General features: G+C 37.8%; 1 protein-coding gene across 21 annotated transcripts in view; it reads left to right on the forward strand.

Moving 5' to 3' along the window:
• The window catches only part of TENM3 (teneurin transmembrane protein 3), a 485,815-nt gene that overhangs the window by 410,382 nt on the left and 53,028 nt on the right, over window positions 1-22,405 (forward strand). For 11 of the 21 annotated variants that reach the window (XM_069855859.1, XM_069855863.1, XM_069855866.1 and 8 more), the window contains 7 exons: window positions 3,191-3,217; window positions 4,780-4,800; window positions 5,718-5,864; window positions 13,286-13,502; window positions 14,546-14,665; window positions 15,049-15,310; window positions 21,918-22,185. In XM_069855859.1, the coding sequence (XP_069711960.1) occupies window positions 3,191-3,217; window positions 4,780-4,800; window positions 5,718-5,864; window positions 13,286-13,502; window positions 14,546-14,665; window positions 15,049-15,310; window positions 21,918-22,185 (1,062 nt within the window). The remainder of the gene's footprint in view (window positions 1-3,190; window positions 3,218-4,779; window positions 4,801-5,717; window positions 5,865-13,285; window positions 13,503-14,545; window positions 14,666-15,048; window positions 15,311-21,917; window positions 22,186-22,405) is intronic. The other 10 variants (XM_069855864.1, XM_069855865.1, XM_069855881.1 and 7 more) reach the window with 3 other exon arrangements.

A 22,405-nucleotide genomic window follows, 5' to 3' on the forward strand; every position in this document is an offset into this window, starting at 1 on the left:
AGGAAGCAAAACACCCTAAAAAGTATCTTTTAATTTAGGCAGACCTTGATCAACATGACTTTGGTCACATTATTTTTTATTTTTGCTTCACTTTTGGTGGCGCTATGCGGTCAAATTCTGCTCTTACAGCAAAGTAATTCATGATTCTATTGGAGCTGTTGTGAGTTGACGCTCTAATGGGACTACAGATAAACTACAAAAAATATGTGGTGCGTTGTACTCAAGGGTACAGGTTATGAAGATTGTGATGGGTGAAGATGTCTGGTGGAGGATAATAATGTAAATGAATAGAAATGTAAATTTGCTATGCAGTATTTAGAAGCATGTCACCATTATAATCCTTTATGACAGAATAATCAGAATAAAGCAGTGTTATAAGTACCAATTAAGGAACATCAAATCAATGAGTATGTGACTCATGCTGATTTAAACAGGAGCTGATTGGGATAAATCAATTTAATATGTACTTTTATTCTGTGGCTATTCTGTCATATGTGAAGGAAGTAGCATATGAGTAATCTAAGGAAGACACTGACGTCTCTGATAGGAGACTAATGAGAGACATTACATTTGAAAAAAAAAGATCTAAATTCTGACTGGTTATGAAATATGCTATCGTAAATGTGACTTTGCCTGACTGTTATGAGTTCTTTGTAAAATACAATTATTGGCCACATATTTATGTAAATATCCACACATATTGATAACACCATTTCTGTTTTACATGGTATGAATTTGGAATGCCACTTACATCATCTTGGATTTTGACTATCCTATCTTTTATCTTCATTTTTGTTTTTCTTCATTCCATTTGGAGCTAAATGAAGTTTCTCTGCTCCTAGAAATAATAATATTTTAAAATTCACAGTCTTAAAACCTGCAAGAAAACCCTTGTAGGTATACTGTCTGGTCTATAATTATATTTTTTAAGGACTTAACATAACCCACATGTGCCAAATGTGTGTCTTGCCAAAGAGCATGTGCTGAGATGCTTCATCCTGCTGAAGTGCTCCGAGTCCCACCTAGAATTCTCTATGCAGAGGGAGAGAGGCTTGTATTTTGTACTTCAGCACAGAGCTGGATTCATTCCTGTTTCAGTTGCAGCATCATGAAGATAAGAAAGACAGCATGGCTAGTTCATTTTGGCAGCAAAGTTATGCTCTTCCTCATTTTTGTTTTTTTTATTCTTTTAGGATACTGCATGTTAACCAAAATAGCGTCTAATGTTGTCCTTAGTATCAACTGACCATGAGTAAAAGGATGCTGGAGGTTAGAACTTTTTTTCCAAGCATTATAGTTTTACGGTCTACAACTGACTTCTTCTAAGACTACCGGATACAAAAAATCTTAAGAGCATTTTCTTCATCTTTTCTTTTCTTAAAATGCAGTTTGTGTTTATGAAAGGAAATAGTATGTGCGGGCCTGGGACTGCAGGGATTATTTTCAGTTGCTTAGGAACTTCTTTATGTTTTGTTACCTATCTCTACACTTGCATAGGCATTTATGTTTCACTGGTGGACAGATTCATTCCCCAGACAGACCTAATTGCTTCCATTTTATAGAATAAAGCTTGATTTTTCCTCCACGCATACTATACTGTGTTCTAAGAGCAGCAGTGCAGGAGCAGGGGGAATTAATATTGGACGAGTAAAAGAAGAATTAGATCCATTCTGAAATGCAGCTGTATCACTTTTCTTTTTGTTTGTGGTTAATGTGAAAAGCTACTTAGATTGTTGCTGCTGTTCTAAATGTTCTATAATTGATGTTTTCATCTTCTTACTTTGCTTTCCTTTAACCTTACAGTTATAGAAGATTTTTAAAAAACCAAACAACTGTGTGGCGGGCACCTGACACTTTCTTCAAGACAGAGGGACTAGAAAATTTCTGCCTCTTAGTCATAGCAGTGACCGTGGCCTCTGAGACATCTCATTACCTCCCTCGTTGGTCTCAGGCAGAGCTTTTTCCAGTTCATCCAAACTAGAGGAAAGGCCATGGTTGGAAATAGCTTTCTTACCCATCCAATAGGCAAAGTTGAGAGATAATAGCAAGTGGCAGAGTACATGCCAGACATGGGTCATCATCCAGCAGAGATTTAGAAATGGTCAGATTTTGAAAGTAAGAGACCCTATGAGGGCTCTGTTGAGAGACCTTGTCCACAACAAAACTGGGATTGAATCCAACATTGTTGACTCAGCCTGGCGTGTCCGCGCTGCGGTAGGCTGTAATATCCTGTCACCTTATGTGCAGGTGCCTGGGTTTGGTAGCCTGTGATGGACCTATCCTAAATGTTTTTTTGTATATGACATTTACCCATTCAACACAACTTTAGTTGATGTCTCTTTCCTGAAAGCAAGGAAGGAGCACGTAACCCATCTCTGCTGAGTTTCATATATTAAAAGTAGGGCCTGCTTCTTTAAATCTGTCTTGTACTCTGTTTGTCATTCATCCATCTGCCTCCTCAAGTTTTTTGTGAAATTTTAAGTGTCATAACATTTGAAAAAAAAAGTCTTGCTTTTCTTGGATATACCATGGTATTTATTTTAATACATCTGAAGCCTAAGTTTTTCACCTGGTTTTCCAAATGAAATGGATCACTGCATTAATAACACTACCTCTTCCACCCCATATATACAGTCTAACTTATTTTACATAATTGGTGTGTGTGCTCAGGAGAGTAACTGTGGCTGAGTTGAAGCAGAGAACTATTTTTCCTTAAAATCCTGTTAATTCAATCGAAATTAAGATAGTGTGGTGGTTATGCTGTCAGTATGTGGCCTACAAATCAAAGATCTTCAAGTATGGTCAGTGTTTTAAAGCTCATAAGTTTATTAGTAATTACTTTTACATTGTCTTGAAAGTTGAATTTTTTAACCAGCTTTGATTGTATTTTTATTGTAAGTAAAAATCAAAGCATGTGAAGAGAAGTCAAAAGAAAAACAGTCTTAGAAAGGTAGCTTCTCTTTCTTCTGCAGGCCTTCTTTCTCAAATAGTTTCATTGAATCATGACAATGTTTGCTGAAAAGAGAACTTCTTGCATTTTTGAAAGCTTTGAAATACATTTTCATTTTGTAATGTAAGACCTCTCATGTCAGGTGCACCTGCTTGATTTGCATGTGAATTCTGAACAGTTCTTGTTTTATGTTACACTTCTGAAATGTCTGTCTGTTTTTTTTTCTTTCTAATTCTCAAGCTCACTATTTGGATAAGATAGTGAAAGGTACTGTATATTTGCTCTTTGATGACATGCCTATGCCTACATGTACTTTTTTTTATGAATATGTAGTTACAAACCTACCAGTCTGGGCAAAAGAACCCTCTCTTACATACATTCCATGGATTATAGATATAACTCATATGACTTTCAACTCATCTCAAACTAAAAATGAAATCTTGTTTATGATACATAATAACATTTTATCAGCAATTATACGTTTATATAAACTGTATACATGTATTAGATTTCATTTGAACCAAAAACTGAAGATAGTATTCATTTGCTGTTTGGTGCTTTTTCTTTGTTAGTTTTGTCATTGGGCCGCTATGTACAAAACTGTAAATACTCTTGTCACAGAACAAGTGTCATTAGTTCTGAAGAACAGATTAATTATAGATATGTGTGTTTTTATATACAGTCAGATCAATAGAATACCCCGGGCTTTTAAGCTTTTGTTTATCTGAATGTAGAAAATCTATAGGAAGTTATAATTGTATTTTGTATGAAGCTAGGAAAAGCTTGGATACCGTATGCAACGTTTTCAATTAAAAGGTTCAAGGATGCAAAAGCTTATCATGAAACAGCAAAGATTCTTGTATCTTCAGTTATGGTGAAAAGTTGATTTAGAAAAATGTTTAAAATATTCCTACCCCTCTTTCCCTGAGTATCTTTCTCTATTCCTTATTTGTGGTTTTTTTCGTTAGAATATGGCTATATTCATGGCAATATCCAGGCTTTTACACAATAAGTCTTGAGTGTACCCAGTTGACTCCTAAAACACTCTGTCAGTTTTACAATTAAATTTGGAAGCCATCCGTAAGTTAAACAGAAGAAAGATAAATTTAAAAATAGCCCTCAATTGTCAACAAATACTGTTAGCAGCTACAATTTGAAAGAATAAGAGTACCAAGACTAATCTCAGCCTGGCATGACAGCACAATATCCTTAACGGCATCAACACTATCCTTCCTCACAAGAGGTTTTCCTGATTCTCTGCCTTCTAAGAGTAATTTGACGATAGTTAAGAACCCTTTATAAATTTTTTCTGGAAATGTTTGTAATTTGGAGGTACATGGTTGAAAGGAGTCAATAAATCAAAAGTCTTCAGAAGAAAAAAAGATACTATTACTTCTGAAAAACTGCTCTAAGCTTAACTAAGCTTAACTAAAATGGGTCAGTAAATTAGTTCTCAAAGACAGTAGTTCTACAAACTGAAGAAGTGTTTAGCCAGTTACTTAAATTTTTGGATAAACATCTACAGAAAATTGCTGTGTCCAAAAATACCTGATTTGTATCCACCTTCTCATCAGATACTTAGTGCCATATCTGTACTTGCTTCTGTCAGTGTCTTATCACAGTCATAGATAAGGAACACCAAAATCTACATATTTATAGTGTTATCATCCTCATACAGATCATGTTGGCTGCATGCCAGATTTCATCACTAGGAGGTGACAAATACTGTTTCTTTTTTAATGCAATGTTAGACTGAAAACAATTATCGATTTTGGATATATTAAATTATTTTAATTGTTTCCCAAATTTTCCCTCCTTGGCCATAAAAGCAGACAAGATAGGATATAAAGGTAAAAGCACAAAAGCCTTAGGGAGATTGTCACAAAAAATCACTCTCTGCTATCTGTCTTGAAGCACGTCACTACCGTGTTTTTGTTCAGTCTATCAATGTTTTATTGTGGTCCTTATGGTATTTCATTTTGTCCGTCCTAAGTAATCAAATACGCACAGCTATTACATTTAGTTGGAAATCCTGTTGGTCCTGTCCCATCCGTATGCAGCCTGAATCCTACTGTTTGTTAGAATAGATGCTAAGCTGCTTCACTATTTCCTGGGCTTTGCTTATTCTGTGAAAAGGAATGTATTTTTGGCATAAAGTATAGTCATTAAAACTGGCCTATACTTTGTGCAACTATTTAACGCACTGTAATTTCACATGAATATACGGCAACTGTGAGACCAGATAAAGTTAACATTCTCATTTATTGCGTGCCTAAAATCATACCCATTTTCCTACTTCAGAATTTGGAGGGATTTGATCATAGTAACAGGGAGCTTAAACATTTATGCCAGTAAGTAACCAATACTGCATAGAGCAAATAATCTATTCTTAGAGCACAGAAAAATGTATCATTTTACACAGCTGTGTTTGCACTATGCCCTCATCTCTTGTTACTTTGCCAAAACAAAAAATTAAAAAACAAACTTAATTTTGTCTGGCCTGCAGGTATTTAGAGGATTGGTGCATTTATTTCCTGCCTGTACAGGTAAGTGGTGTCTCAAGTGTCAGGCCAATCAAAGATGCCACTTTGTTAAGAATTACATTCCCCGGGTAATGTTGCTGTTCCACTCCATGTGCAATTACAGTATTTGTGCTGTCCCTAAGGCCTGTTCCCAGTAAGTGTCACTTGTTTGTATTTTTTTTTTTTGTTATGTAATTACAATATTTAAATCACTTGTGATTTTTCTTCTTTGTCTGTTTCAACAGAGGGCTGCCCTGGCTTGTGCAACAGCAATGGGAGGTGCACGCTGGACCAAAACGGCTGGCACTGTGTCTGCCAGCCAGGATGGAGGGGAGCAGGCTGTGATGTAGCCATGGAAACTCTCTGCACGGACAGTAAGGACAATGAAGGAGGTAAGATATACCAACTGGGTCTTCAGCGCTGGGGAGAATGTGTTGAGGAACAGAGATTTTACAATTAGATGAATAAATGCTGCCATGAGGACCGTACACGCATTTTACTTGCTTTTATGTCTGTAAGACTACACCACAGTATTCAGGGCTTTTATATGATGTATCGGCGAAGCCTTACAAGATGCTTGTGACAGGTCAGCTATGTACTTAGAAAATAATGAGTGTCACCTTAATTTCCCTGCAATGTTCTTTTATACTGGAATAAAACATAGTCTCAACTCAGAGAATTGTAGAGGAGAGGGAGGAAAGAAAGGAGTTCAAGTTTTCAGTGACCTCATAAGGAAATTATCCCAAGAGAAAAAGCCGAATCGGGAGTTTACATTTTGACCTATGATATTACTGCTGGAAACAATTGGTTGCCCAGCCTACAGAGATCTTATCCCTCTGTAGCCTGTAAACACTCAGATAACTGACAGGATGCTCCCAGATGTCTTTTTTTTGGCTTGCTTTTCCACAGTCTGTCATTCACTTGACAGGTAACAATCTGCAGAAAGATGCAGGCAGGACTATTGACTTAAAGAATCAACCTGCAGTCATTGTTTTAGGGTAGGAAAAGTAGAGGGGGTGTGACTTTGGCATGACTCCAGAATCACACAGAAAAGCCACACAAAAACAAGATTAAAGGTGAATGCAGTCAAATACTAGATCAGCATAATGCTTTTATTGTCTGTCTGTCTGTCTTCCCCTTCACTCATCAACTCTTCTTTTTTTAAACGCCTCCAGATTCAGAGCAGAGATAAGAAACTCCATTAAGGCCTCTGGATGACAATAGAGTCATCTGTGACTTTGTTTATCAGCTTTAGACTGTGTATGCCTTTGCGTTGCTAGTTTGCTCTCATATCCCAACTGCAGTTGGGATTTTAGACAGCACAGACTATAAATAATAGCAGCATTTGCTTCCCCAGGAAAATCAATAACACAGTTAAAACAGTGCAGCTGTTTATTGCTTTACACATCATCTGATTTGTCATCCTTCTCAGTTACATATTATATGTTTTGAGTCAGTTTTGCACATTTAGGAGCCTAAAGAATCTGACACAATCTGGTATACACAATCTGAGCTAGGGTGAAGCTGAATTTCTTCATATACGAAGGGAGAAAGAACAACAGTTGGCCAGAACTTTTCCATGCAGAGGTGCGCTGTTTGGAGAATTAAGTTCAAATGGGGCAGGGGATTATGAACATAAGAAAAAGAAACCTGCAAGCCTGAAAAGAGACAAAGCAAGGAGGAGGAGAAACTAGGTTACAGCATAAATAACTTGGAGGAAATAAATAGGTCGTGTAGGGGAAAAAAGTTGAAAACGCAGTGATAGACTAAAACAGATTGAGTAAACATTAAAGGTAGTAGAAGGGTGTGGCCTGTCAGAGGAAGAGTTAAGAGCAGATAACAGAGCGGTGGGGGGAGGAGACAAGTAAGATGAACAGGAAGGCGCATAAACAGAACAAAGGAAAAGAAGATGCTCCTTCACATTAAAAACAACAATAGCTGTTGGTGAAGAATGGGGGCAAAGGTATGAGGAATTGGAGCAGAAGGATCTAACAGAATGACTTAAAGTTCGAGAAGAAAGAACGATGTTGGAAAAAAATGTTTCATGCTGGTTTTTCTCTTTATTTTTTTTCATTATTTCCTTTATAGACATGCAGTTTTGTACAAGGAAGGGATGGCCCAAACAGTAGTTTTGCCGTGACTGACCTATGTAATGCGTATTTGTAACAGGCATATCTCTTCAGTGGACTTTATTTTAATTTATATGCTTCAGTACGGAGCATATTCACTTCAGTCTTTGATTAGTGACTGAGGAAAAGGGTTAAAATATAACAAATTGTATTAAAAACTGGAAGCATGCCAAACAAAACTGGGAAAAGAAAGTCATCTTTGCCAGAAACTCACCTGGAAAGAGAAGCAGTGTTTCTTCCCTTTCCAAGAGCACCTGCAATCAACCCACTAATCTCTTGAGCAAGTCATTCAAATTCCAGACAGCTATAGGGAATGGCACAAGGATGCCTCTGCTGTATTTGTTTATTATGGGAGATTAGGTTATCTGAGCACTTATGCTGAATTTACATCACACTAGGCTCGGTGGTTATATAATTAGTGTTATCTTGGTTGTTAGTGAATTGATATGCTGTGGTTAACGTTTACATTTCATCCTACACTGGATAAACTGTATTTCATATATTAATGTAAGTATAATTCATTGATAACAGTGTCTGCTGTTCCTTTGATTCTTAGCTCTTTCTGGGACTGATTGTTCAAATTCTGTGAACATGAGCATCCCAAGAACCTCAGTGGGAGTATTCGCCACAGGGAATGTTAATGACATCAAGGCATACTTGATCATTTTCCCTTCTAGATACTATTGACATATGATGGGATGATTACTACTCATCTTCCTTTTAATATAGATTTCTACGAGTCTTGCAGATTAGTTCCTTTCTCTTTAAGAATCACTTTTTATTTTTAGATGTGTTTGGTTTGGATAATAAAATGCAGAATTTTCTTTATATTTTAGCAACTCACGAGGAATGTGTATACAACAAACTGACCTTAGGCTGAATTAGACTCCTAATGACTTTGGGGAGAGAGGGGAAGTCAGAGTCATCCATGGGTGGAATAAGCCTAACTACTTTATTGGGAAAAAAATGTGTCACTATTATACTTCAACAAAGTGGGCCATGGTTTGTCATTGCTGTAGGAAGAATAAGCTGTTTACTCTTTAGTTTAGGTGGGTCTTTATTAAGCAGATTCCTTAAATTTACTTTTTATCAGCTCCTATCCAGTTAGGGAGTAGTTACAGGTTTCTACCAGCAGGATTTAAGTGATTATTAATATTCTTTTATCAGTAAAATGAAAATAAAATACTGTAATAAAGCAAAGTGTACTTAGCACTACCGTATTCCTGTAATTACTTGCATAGGCTAGGATAGCCTGCTCCTGCTAAGCATTGCTGCAGGGTAGTACAAATGTAGCCTATGGATTACCTTCTCTCTGAAAGTGGCCAATAGCAAATGCTTAGCAACAGAATATACTAGGACAAATGCAAACTTTTTTTTTTTCATATAGTAGCAGGCTGCTAATTAAAGTAGGAAATTACTGACACAATGTTTTGAATGTCAGAGGGGTTACAAAGTAAAAGATAACCCAAGCTCAGGAAATTTCAGCATGTTTATACTTGAATTAGGACTGATGCAGTGGCACGTGTATGTTCTCTGGTTCTCTCTCCGACACATCCCATTATTATTCAGCTTTTTTGTTTGCATCTGTGGTTGCTGGGGAGTGCTGACTTGATATGTCTGTGACACTTACCTACAGTGACTCCAAGATTTCTTTCTAGACTAACAGTTCATTTAGATCCCAACACGTTATATTTTCGGCTTCTTAACTCCAATAGGAATGTTTCATTTGAATACGCTATAGGTATTCTTATAGATATACTGTAATAGTAACATTGAACTAGGTCCTTCTGCACTGTTAAGGAATAAATCAAGGGCTGTTTCTGGTTTTATGGCTTTTCTGACCAGCTGCTCCTACAGATTAATTTTTGGTGTCTATAATCAGTTCCAGCTAGTGTAGCCTGTTGGGAAATTGAGCTGTGTGAGGATAACTGAGGTTTGTTAATACAGGTTTCTGTCCTTTACAACCTTTTGCCTTAGCGTGCCACAGTCACCAAAACCATCCTGGTGGGGTAGCCAGCATCATAGCTCCAAAACTGTGTTCCTCCTGTGTAGGTAGTGAATTGTACCTCATAGAGACTTTTTGTTTCCTAAATATAGAATCAACTTATTTACGAAGACTCTGATTAGTTTAGGTCCTAGGTCATGATCTCCCCTTGATACTGGCAGCACTTGTGCCCAGGACTTATTTTAGAATCATAGAATAGTTTTGGTTGAAAGGGACCTTAAAGATCATCCAGTTCCACTCCCTCTGCGATGGGCAGGGACACGTCCCACCAACCCAGGCTGCCCAAGGCCCCGTCCAACCTGGCCTTGAACACCTCCAGGGATGGGGCAGCCACAGCTTCCCTGGGCAACCTATGCCAGTGCCTCATCATTCTCATGGTGAAGAAATTCTTCCTAATGTCTAGTCTGAATCTGCCCCTCTCCAGTTTATATCCGTTCCCCCTTGTCCTATCACCACAAGCTTTTAGAAATAGGCCCTCTCCAATTTTGTCTCCCTGTTTTAGTTCCTTCCTGCAGTTTTGTATATACCCTTTAAATTCCATTCAAAAGTAAACATGCCCACTGATCCATCTTATTTTTTAGACATCCGTAAGTGTGGGAATTCTCTGTCTTGTCTCCTCTCATTTAATGTTTTGGTGGTTTCTCCAAATAAACAATCTTATGAACCGAGCATACTCTATTGCAATTCTGTGCGTTCTGCAGCAAAGGGAGAAATAACATTAGTCAAGATTTTTACAGCTAGGCTTTAGCTTTTGAGAAGGAAAACAGTAATGTAGTCATTATGTCTTTTGCATATAGAAGAACCACTTACATCTAGAACAAAAAAAATACAAATAGCCTTCTGAGAGCAATAATGACTGTCCAGCTGCCTCTAGGAGTTTCTATTTTCCTTATAATCTCACTATCATATTGGAGTGACATAATGGGTAAGCTAGAGTTGAGCTAAGTCTCATATTTTTCAGGCTAAACAAAATTCATCAATAATTTTGCACAGCCCTTTCAGAAGGGAAATTGTCCTCTGCTTCACACAGTGCAATAGAGCACTCAACTTAGTGGTACTAGATAGCTCTAGCCACGTAAGTACTGAGAAAGAATGAAAAATGTTTTCTCAACTTATAAAAAGCCAGATTCATAACCATCCGTCACTCGCCTGGGCAAGTTGCTGATAAACTCCACAGAAAAATAACAAACAGCATATCCTTGTATCTTGCCTGGTGAAAATGAGATTCTTTCTCTGATTGATGTTAGCAGAAAGGCTTGTAAAAATGCATTTCCAGCTGATTAGTTCAGAAGGTGTCAATCTCATGCAGTTTTATGACCTGCAGACTATACTCCAGATGTACATTTGCTTTTTCTAACTAACAAAGATGAATGAAGAAATTTGAGCATTTCTTTGGCAGCTGCACCAGATATTGCCTGGGAGACCATGCAGAGATATAAACCCCCAAAACTATGCTTTTAACCATCCATACTCCCATGTCTGACACTGATCCAGGCTTCTGGAGTTAAAACCAGCAAGGGAGGTTAGTACTTCAGCTAGAAAAGGTTTTCATATTGTACAGGAATAAGACTAGAAAATCACAAGTCACAAACTATTTGAGGGTAGAAAGGCCTGAGGAATTCTGCTCAAAGCAGGGTCACCTAGAGCAGATCGCTCAGGGCCATGTCCAGCTGGGTTCTGCAAGGATGGAGACTCCGTAACTTCCCTGGGCAACCTGTTGCTACGTCCAACCGCTTTCACAGTAAAAGAAGTTTTTTCTGATGTTTAGACAGAATTTCCTGTGTTTCAGTCTGTGCCCATTGTCTCTTATCTTTTTGCTCGGCACCACTGAAAGGTGGTCTTGTGGGTATCTGTAAACATCAATGAGATTTCACCCCAGAGCCTTTGCTTCTCCAGGCTAAACAGTCTCAGCCTTTCCTCACAGGAGAGGTGTTTCAAGCCCCTAATCATCTTCATGGCCCTTCACTGAGCTTTCTCTAGTACGTCCATTTCTCTTCTGCTAGAAAGCCCAGCTTGCACACAGCACCCTGGTGTGGCCTCACCAGCGCTGAGTACAGGGGAAGGATCACCTCCCCTGAACTGCTGCAAAATGCCTCCTTATGAAGCCAAGGATGTCATTGCACCTTCGTTACCTCAAGGGCATGTTGCTGGCTCATGTTCAACTTGGTGTCTACCAGGACTCCCAAGATCTCCACAATGCTGCTTTGCAGCTAATTGTCCACCAGCATGTACTGGTGCATGGGGTTGTTCCTCCCCAGGTGCAGGACTTGACTGCATGAAGCTGGTATCAGCCCATTTCTCCAGCTTGTTGAGGTCTGTCTGAATGGCAGCCTAACCCTCTAGCATATCCTCATCCCAGGAAAAATCAGTGTTTTCTTTTCTCTTAAAAATGTTTAAACTTTGATATACTTAATGATGACTTTTTCATCCCTTTTATTTTCCCCAAACTGTCTTCAATGTCAGCCAAGTTAAATAAGAATTTTAGATGTGCAAAAGAATAAAAATCCCAGTCCTTTACTATTTTGCCAATCCTCTGATACACATAGCACAGCAATCCTTAGAGGAATACCTTTAGAAGATCTCTGTTTACTTACACTCTTTCAACATGCGATTGAACAAAAATGGATGGTATTTTTCTCTTCAGAAGGAAGTTTTACTCTAAAGCTAGATTCTTTTGTGAGAGGAGCAGCCATGGGCTTCTTCAGAGTGCTGCATTGGTATATTTTTCAGTTTAATGCAGCGAGCAAGTTCACTCTCTAATCTAAATGGAATAATAAAATGTTTGAGCGATTTCAGTCTTGCTGTTCTTTTGGGGAAGCAATTATCAGCTATGTGATACCATATTGCATTCATCTGCAAACTCTGTAGCTGACATTTCCAGGCTCATTTTCCTTATGACTTTACTTACAGCAAATTAGTAGTTATCAATTTGATCTTGATTTTAAATCTCTCACCAAATAAAATTTCCAGTGGTGTGATAGATCTAATGATCCTTGTATGTGAGTATTTCAGCACGTGAGCATAAAAGCACCCACGTGTTTAAATCTTGTTTATATTGGCCAGCATTCCTCATCAGTTTATTCAGAATAAAATCTAAATATTAAATACAGATTTGGTCTCTCATACATTTTCATGCAAAGTAGTTGTGGAAATTGCCTTTGCCACTAGCAACAAAATCTTTCTGCCAAGGTATAAAGGAATCCACCTTGATAAATGTTATGAAATATTTAAAGCTGCTTGCAGCACAGATATGTGAAAAAACTTCAGGAAAACAGCAGAGTGGGAGTTACTTGTGTCTTTTCTCTACCAAGCCAAATAAACTCAGATAATGCTACTTAGACCCACCTAAAATGTTTAATATGTATAAGTTAACTGTGTATGCAGAGCATGAGTGCTTTCATTTTCTGGTTTGCTCAAAATGTTTTTAGACAAGTATTGAATAAATACATGTAATTTATACACAATTACTCAGTATGTTTACCTTGCGTGGATTTCCATGGGAGTTTAAGAATTCAATAGAAACAAACTCTTTTTCCTTAATTGAAAGTGAATCCATTAAAATCTTAATTATTAGTATTATTTCATGCTGCATAACTTTTTTAATTTCTCATCTGGCTGGGTGATTCATGTGTGGGTCAGGAGGAAGACTTTGTTCATTTATGTGACTTTCTGCCAACAGATGGGCTAGTTGACTGTATGGATCCTGACTGCTGTTTGCAGAGTTCTTGCCAAAACCAGCCTTATTGTCGTGGACTACCCGATCCCCAAGATATTATCAGCCAAAGCCAACAGTCACCATCTCAGCAAGCTGCCAAAGGATTTTATGACCGCATCAGTTTTCTCATCGGAGCAGACAGCACTCATGTCATACCCGGCGAAAGTCCTTTTAATAAGAGGTGAGCATGACTCATCATTTACTTTTGAATATGAAAGAAATTGAGGAGTATGTGAGATTCATATTAGCTGGAGATCCACTGTGACTGCAAATTTTGTGGCATGGACTTTCAGCAAAGATCATTTCTGTTAATATATAAAATTGCTTATTTTGTCTCATTTGCTGCAAAATTCAAATTGCCAGTGCCAGTAGGTTACAGAAGGTACTTGCCATGCTTAGTACCTATGTTCTAACAGGGTGCTTCATTAATGATTAAATAAATCTTTATTTAACCAGTTGATTTGGGCTAGCACAGTTGGAAATATATCAAAGCAATGAAAACACTTCAGGAGGAAAAGCAAAGCTGCACTTTTTAAACTGAGCTCACTAAATAATATAAATTATGAATTAATGTAATAGAACTGTTAAGTGCACGACAGTATAATTGCATAGACTATTTGACTGGTGCTCTACAAAGCCGTAATGACCTGAAAATAAACCAGTAACAGGAAGCAGGTGTCTGGGATCTCACTGAGTGAAAGAAGATGATTTACACAAGAACTACTGCGTTTGCAGTAATTTAACAGCATTAATGTGTTTGAGCACAGCGGTTGATTAAAAGTTGTTGCGCAAATGTTCCTTATTGCTCCTTTAAATTTTGTACTTCATAGTCCCTGCAGTTTTACAGATTGCTTTGATACTAATTGAAAAGTACATTGTTCTTTAAGAGTCTGCCAAAGGTGTGACTTAGAGTAGGAACATCTAGACTTTATGAGTTCTTAAAATTCTTCATTGAATTTCTGGTCTTAGTAACTCAGTACAGACAAATGAACCGACGCAAAATCAACAATATTGAAGCAAAATTATTATCTGTAGGTTTCGAGGCATTTGTTTATACAGTGTAAATTATGTGAACTTGTAAAAGGGTTAGAGCCTCAGGAATGTTTTTTTTTAATGGTAGTTGATGCCACATAGAGATGTGTGTGTTTGCTCTACTAGTTTTTCTTCATTCGAAAGAGAACAAAGAAAGCAACTTTGTAATATAATCCTGCAAATTTTTCACAGTCTTGCATCCGTCATAAGGGGCCAAGTATTAACCGCTGATGGAACACCACTCATTGGAGTCAATGTCTCCTTTCTACACTATCCAGACTACGGATATACAATCACTCGCCAAGATGGAATGTAAGCTCCCTTTTAAGTACTCCTAAGTCATAAAGACAGCAAAGGTGTTACTGAAAAGCTGCCTGTAAAAATAATAAAATAATGGAAACAAAGGACATGGAGAAAATGATTGACCAAAGTTGTACTTTGTTCATTCTTCTAATATAAAATATGTTATTTGTATACTTTTTATATACTTGCTTAATTTGAACACAGCATCCCAAACTCTCTGTTCACTTAGTGCAGTGCTACGTGATGTAATTTAATTGATTTCTCCATTATTCCCAGTAGAGTCATCCTTCCTTCTGAGCAGTGCAATGGAAGGAAGAATCAGTCTATAAAATGGAGACTGTGGATAGCTTTGGAAATACTGACTAACTAGCTCTGTTGGGGTTTTTTCCTAGGTTTGACTTGGTAGCAAATGGTGGTGCTTCTCTGACACTGGTGTTTGAGCGATCACCATTCCTGACACAGTATCACACAGTATGGATTCCATGGAATGTCTTTTATGTCATGGATACACTGGTCATGAAGAAAGAAGAGAACGATATTCCTAGTTGTGATCTGAGCGGATTTGTGAGGCCCAACCCTGTTATCGTATCATCACCTTTATCCACCTTGTTTAGAATTTCTCCTGAAGATAGTCCTATCATCCCGGAGACACAGGTAAAGAATGCTTCAAATAATTACCATTTTATCACAGGCTAGCATTAAGCAACCGTAATGAAAAGAGTGAAAACTGCTGTTTAAAAAGAAATAATTCTGACTAAGTGCTAAGAATTAGCAACACGTGATTATTTTCAGACCAATTTATTCATTCTATGGAATTATTTTTAAAATTTCATCTGAAAGAAAAGAGAGGTAAGAAACCTTGTCTGGTTTTATATTTTTTGCATCATTTAATTTACAGAATGTTTTCAGCAACCAGGCATTGGCGTATCAAAATGGACACAGTGTAGTACATATGACTTTTTTGACAGCCCTCTTGTTAGAAGTGCACCTCAGAAAATAAAAATTCATGATGTTGTTCCACTACATTTGAAGGACCCATTCAGTTCAATTTTTCTTTTTAAAACTAATAAATAGCACGACACTGAGACTTTGATAAGCTAAAAGAACTCTGTAACACTGAAAACAGGCTTACAAGCCCATGAACATGTATGCTAATCTACTTCTGCAGAACTTGTAATACTGGGAGTAAGATTCAGTATCAAAACGTTGCTTTAAATGGTAAAAGTTGTGGCTGGAATGTTCTTTTCTCTGACATAGGTGTATTATATTCCTCTATGTCAAGTAACTAATCACTAATGCAGTCTTCCTCAGCTCTCAAAGCAGAGTTGCATTTCAGGAAGTAATATTTATCTCAGTATTGATTTCTGATAAAACTTTTCTTAGTGAAACAGTACTTCCCTTCTCTCCCTCGCCTTTCTCTCCCTCTCCTTTCCTTCTCTTTTTCTCCTTCCCACTTTCACAATGTCATAATTACATAGAGCATTCCTTTTCCCATACACTAAGAAATGTCCTTGCCTCTTCAAGGGGAAGAGAAAATGTATTCAAATGTTTTCACACAGAAAAGAGCAAAATCATTAAGCAATTTATGGTAGGAACAGGTTTAAAATAAAGATGTAAGGAAATTACAACTAAACACTTATACAAATCTGGACTGTGCTATAAAATTGTTGCTTTTGTCCTCACTATCATTTCTATGCATTTGATAGTTGCAAGTCAATTAAAAGAAAGTATTTGCAGAACACAGTCCACTGAAAAAGAGCTCTCATTTATTTGTTTTGGCAACAGATGATAGATTCAGTTCCTGAAGTGATGGAAAATGGCTTAGTTAGATGAGTATAAATCAAGACAAAAGTAATAATAGAAGAATGTCATCAAACGCATATTTTCAGAAACCACTTGTAATGCCTAGGCAAACAAGCCATTTCATGAGCAGTGGGACTAATGAAGTCTGGATTCCTAATTCCCACCTCTTGCTATAATTCCAGCTATCTGCCACAGCCAGTCCTTCCCCCAGAGACTGCATTCAGCCTTTTTTTTTTTTTCTTGTGGAAGTACCAACGTCGCCACTTCTTCCCCGAATCCTTTTTTTAAAAAAAAAACCAAACAAACCCTAAAGAAGCTTTAGAGATTTTTGCTGTTATTTCAAGTGTGGTTGAAAGTGACTGCCAGGTTCAAAAGTTGTAAGGTGGGAGGTTTGGCGGACAGGACAGTTGGGTCAAGTTGATTTCCTTACAAAACCAGCCAGAAGAAAAGAGTCTTCTCAGCAGATCCTAGGCAGTTGGTGTTGATGGATCATTTATGACGAGATAAAAACAGCACTGTCGTTATCTGTGCAAAAATCTGGTTCTCATGCTGTGTAAAAAACCATCAAGGAGTATTTTCTTCTGTATTTTTTACTCATCGCACACATAACCCCCTATTTCAGCAACTGGGAGCTGCACAACCATACCTGGGACATACCCCTTAGGGTCAGATTCCCCTCGGAAATGCATAATGGTCCACAGTCTGTCACCCAGAAAATTCACTACTCTGATAAAAGATGGGCAGAACCAAATTCCCTTCAAATCTGTCAGCTCCAGAGGAACCGATGTAGATCTTTTAATAATAAATGGGGCAATGCCAGTTTAATGTGTGGGAGACTGGATGAAGGCACAGAGCAAGAAGCTGTTCTCCATGTACCTTCAGTCAGTATTAGTCACCCTGTTCTTGTGGTGTGACAGCACTCACTGTCACATGCTACAGGAGAAAATGATGTTGGTGCTGTAATCATCATGCCCTGAAGTACTTCATCATCCCTTGGAGATAATGTTTCTAAGAGCATACTTAGTGGCTTATGAATCTCAGGCTGATCAGAGAGGGAATTAAAATCTGTACCACAGCAGCAGCACAAAAGAAAACTGAAAAAAGAAGGCATGCAAGGGGAAAGAACAAATTCAGTGTGTAAAGGGGTGATCCCAGACCCAACAGATCGTTACTCAAGAGAGATGATAATAAATAACATGTTAACTAAATTTGGACTACTTAGGCATGACTATCTACTTTTAATTGCAAGCTAGCATGCTCTGCCTAGACTTAACTAGCTGAGATTAATCAGTGTGGAACAAGATGGTAAGCTGCATGCAGATGAGGGAGATCAGGTTAAGCTGGAGCTGCCTCTATATGTTAGGTAATATTGTTGCTGTCTGTCTCCTCGCATCATAAATGTCTGTTTGCTACATATTACACTGTGGTCTGGCAGAAACCCACATGTGAGTCACAACTAGCAATTCTGAAACTGAGTTTTTGAGGCCTTCCCCCCCCAAAATCCTGTTACCCACTCTTACATACGTCTTCTGCGAGACGCCTTCTTCAGGTCCTGAGCAGCTTGTTTCCATGTCCTCAAGTGTGTGGGACAACAAAGACGGAAAAGTTTTCCTTCAAATTATATGTTCAAGGTTGCCCGCTTCTTTTCCCCCCCTTCTCCCTTGACTCTCTCTCATTATTGGAAATATTAAACCGCAGAAGTTGGAAAAATTGATTTACCCAGAAGAATTCAGGGTAAAATACAGGCCTCAGTGATTTAATAGAAATGATTATTTGTAACTTAAGGATGGCTGAATTTTTAGCAAAGAAACTAACCTGTTTCATCATTTAAACAGACAGTACAATAGGGTGTATGTCTACATGTTCCAGTATTACGTAGATGCTGCATCTAGTTTCACTTAGCTAAAATCTCCAAAATTTCAAGTTTGTACTGTGAAAAAAAAATGAGATTACTTAGAGCCAAATATCTCCACTTATGCATTCTTGTTTCTCAGCATGTTTTATGGTTTTCTTTTTTTTTCACTTTCTATTTTAGATTTTATATAGACCTCTTGATTTTTTTCTATTAGGGACACATTTTCAGATTTCTACCTGTGTGTGGCGGTTTCTATCCTTTTTCTCTGTGGTATCTCAAATGTTTTAAGTCTGGAAAAGACAAGTATTTTTACCCTTTTAATTTCTTAACTCAAGGTTACTCCTTTTTAAGATCCTTTAAGAGCCTCAATTCTAGGAAAAGTCTTTTTTAAAAGGAAAAGATTTTTCCATCTTGAAATGAGCGGTTTCAGCTTCTACTTAAAGAAGTGTAATTTTAGTAATCCTTGTTCTCAACCTTTGAGTAATAGCAGTAATTGCCAATATCTAGCTGTATCTAAAAATGCCATCTTTACTCTTCTCAAACCAAGATGATGTTACATTTCAATGGAGCAGCTCAGCTGTTACTTCTCGGCAAAGAACCTTTTTCTGACATTAGGACTAAAATCTGCACTCACTTGTGAAATTTGTTCTCAAGTCCTCTATTGAAGTTGCTCGTTTTGCCAAAAAAATCATGGCAATACACCAGACAATTTTCCCCTTAAATGAATTAAATTCCTTATTCAAGGATCCTAATACGTCACTTGATCCGTATTATATTTTGGAGCAGGAAAGCATTCCAGAGCCTGGACAGCTTTAGTCCTGCTGGCCACGACAGACGAGCAGCCTTGCACAATTTATATGACTCAGTCGCCAGCTTGAACTTTCAGGACAACAAACTCTTTGTGAAAATGGAGGTGACCCTTATCTCAGCCCTGTAGGTTAAATATTTCCTAGCTGTCCTTCTGAGAAGCGTGATTATCCATAAATAAAATGCCAACCCTTAGAATTTGGTCGTTGGGCTATAACTCAGTCTCCTTAGGGTATCAGCCTTTCTGAAGGCAGTTTGATACTCGATCTGGAAGAGGTAAAGTACTGACAGCTTGGTTGTGTTGGTGATTCCTGATGTGACTTTTATACCCAGTGACTTTCCTAATTGCTTTACAATTGATGTGTTGTCATGACTCCCATAGGATGCTCTCTGCTGTGCCTGATGATTTAACTTTTCGAATGAACATTAAACTGCTTAATTCTCTTTGTAATGCTCAGTTCTGGGAGAGAGATTGAGATGCATAACCTTACCTCTACATTCCTAAAGTTCTCAAGAAAATAAGTTACCGCAGGTGATATTTTATGGAAAGAAGGAAGTTATAAGCCAGATTTCCAGCAGATATTTGAGGCTTCTGCAGAAACTAATAATAGTGGTTCAGGTTTTGTTTTAAACCTTGCTGAGAACTGCATGAGTGTCCTAGTTTCTAATTTGATAGTAATCCAAATACACAGTGGAATTTCTTGGAAATTGAAACTTCAAGGTGTCCTCTTTATTGCCTGTTATCTCAGCCAAGAGTACTGGAAGACCACCTAAGTGTTTAACATTGCTCTTCCCCAGTTGCAGTTGTAAAAGAAGCAATGGTCATAACAGGAGACCAGTGAAGTCCGTTAAATTGTGTCCTATTACAAGCGTATTATTTCTTTTTCTCCTCTTGCTTACAGAGACCTCCATCTGTTAGACTAGTTTTAATGTGCAGTATATGAGAGTCCTGCTGATCTCTTGAGGAGGAATTTGTCTTTTGTTCCTGGGTGGTTTGTGGTTTTCCTTCTAAGTCTTAGAAAAGGAATATGTTCACAATCACTTATCTCTCTAGAGAGAGGAGGTTTTGTTTGTGTAGGAAAGATTTGCTTGTTCTCTGACTTAGATACTGTGCATATATTGGACTGAGGGTGAGCAGACTACATATACAAACAGAAATGATGCCGCTCTCACCTCCCTCCAAGTGCTGGCAGGTTCCTGGTGGGGAAAACAGAAACATTCAAAGATTAAGAATTTATAAATCTGAATTTCTTTTGTCTAGTGCCTTCCATTTCCTCCTTTATTTCCTACAGCTCTATTATAGTCTTACTGGAGAAGATGAGCTTTATGTCTATGTATAGCAGATGTAAATAACCATTCATGCCAGACAATGAGTCAAAATACTATTTCTGATTTTTTGTTATCATTATTGGGAAGGAGGTAGATACAATTAAAATGATATGAATCTTAATTTGTATCCCAGCAAAAGTGCTAACATAGGGGATGGTCTAGCACCTTTGCCCTCCTTGAGCATAAACAGTATTATTTGACCCTATTCAACACAATCACTTGTTTTAAAGCCGTGTCCAAGGATTTCTGTAGCATAGAGAGCTAGCTTAGCACTTGTTTAGTAGCCAGCCTTTGATCCCGCTGAAGCCTCAAGCCTACTGTTTGTGGCAGTGCTCTCCCTGAAGTCTGCTTTCCACTAATATTAATTGGTGTTCGGTCTTTAGACTTTAGGTCTAGGAGACAAGGAAGTAAAATAAAGCTTTCCAAATTTACTTCCCTGGGCTTGTGCTTCAGCATCCTTTGCCCTCTTTTCCCACCAGAGAAACATTATCTTTATAAATGTGTCTAGAGACTTTTTTCTTTTCTTTTTTCCCAATAAGCTGAGGTACTTGGTAGCTGTTCACTTGAAGTACTGGCAGTTAGTGTTCATGTCCTGGCTGAGGCATGGGACAGAATAGGCAGTCTTCATCCACATTAGGCAGAAACCTTTCACTTTCATCCATCACCCACAAAAGCTCCTCAGCTCAGAGGAAAAGGCGAGGTAGAGGAGGGAAGGAACCTTTTAAAAATAAAATTGAATCATTGCACCTCTCTAAAATGAGAAAGTGGTGAGCTGATGTCTGAGTACTGAATATTGATCAGGAAATATGGAAGAGCTTTCCCTGAGGCATCCTACTTATCTGTCTTCAAAATAAATGGAAGAATGCTCTAGTACAAAGTATTTACAATCCACAGGTAATGCAAATAATAAACCACCTAAAAGTCCTTCCTGCTCCTACAGGAGCAATTAGACAAACCATCCCAAATCTGCAGCTTTGCGGTGCTTAGAGGCTCTGCTGCCCTTATTACGTATCCATAGCTGAGACATGGGTGACAGCATAAGAAGAAGCTGTCTTCACTTAGATGAAAGATGCTTTTTTACCTCTTCTGGAAAAAGCAGTTGGGAAGGTTTTCCCTCTCCTGCATCTTCCTTTCCCCGCATAAAAATAAAGGAGACATCTTTGAAATCCTCCAGCAGAAAGTATCAACTAAGCAGCTTCATTACGATGAAGAATTTAGACTTAGCTTTTCAGGAAAAAAGGTGAAATGTTGTTATTTATTCATGTATTTTTTACATTAAGTAAATGAAGACTGGAATTAGATGATGATCCTGTGGGTCTTTTCCAACCTAGTGATTCTGTGGTTCTGTGATACTTCCTAATAGATTGTCATGTACCAATATGTCAGGTCTCCTTTTATGTTAGCTACATTGTTCTGTTCAATTTCAAAATGATTCCAATACTGCATTGTTTTCTTACCAATGCACAGGTACTTCATGAAGAAACAACAATACCAGGAACCGATTTGAAGTTATCATACTTAAGCTCCAGGGCTGCAGGATATAAATCTGTTCTGAAGATTACTATGACCCAATCTGTGATACCATTTAATTTAATGAAGGTTCATCTTATGGTGGCAGTGGTGGGAAGACTTTTCCAAAAATGGTTCCCTGCATCCCCAAATCTGGCTTACACTTTCATATGGGATAAAACTGATGCATACAACCAGAGGGTCTACGGATTATCTGAAGCTGTCGGTATGTGTGTTACAGGGTTTTACTGCATTTTTACTGATGTCTTGAATACAGGGAAGCACATCTTGAACAACTGTGTCCATTAAGTAGAAAATGTTTAGCAAAATAAGATGAGAATAAGAATGGATATTAAAATATGTTAGAAAATACTAATATAAACATTGAATTATAAGGAGAAAAATCCTTTCAAAGGAAAAAGAAACCACAGTCATTTTTGACTTCT

This window comes from Phaenicophaeus curvirostris, chromosome 4 (assembly GCF_032191515.1).
Source record: "Phaenicophaeus curvirostris isolate KB17595 chromosome 4, BPBGC_Pcur_1.0, whole genome shotgun sequence".
Lineage (NCBI taxonomy): Eukaryota > Metazoa > Chordata > Aves > Cuculiformes > Cuculidae > Phaenicophaeus > Phaenicophaeus curvirostris.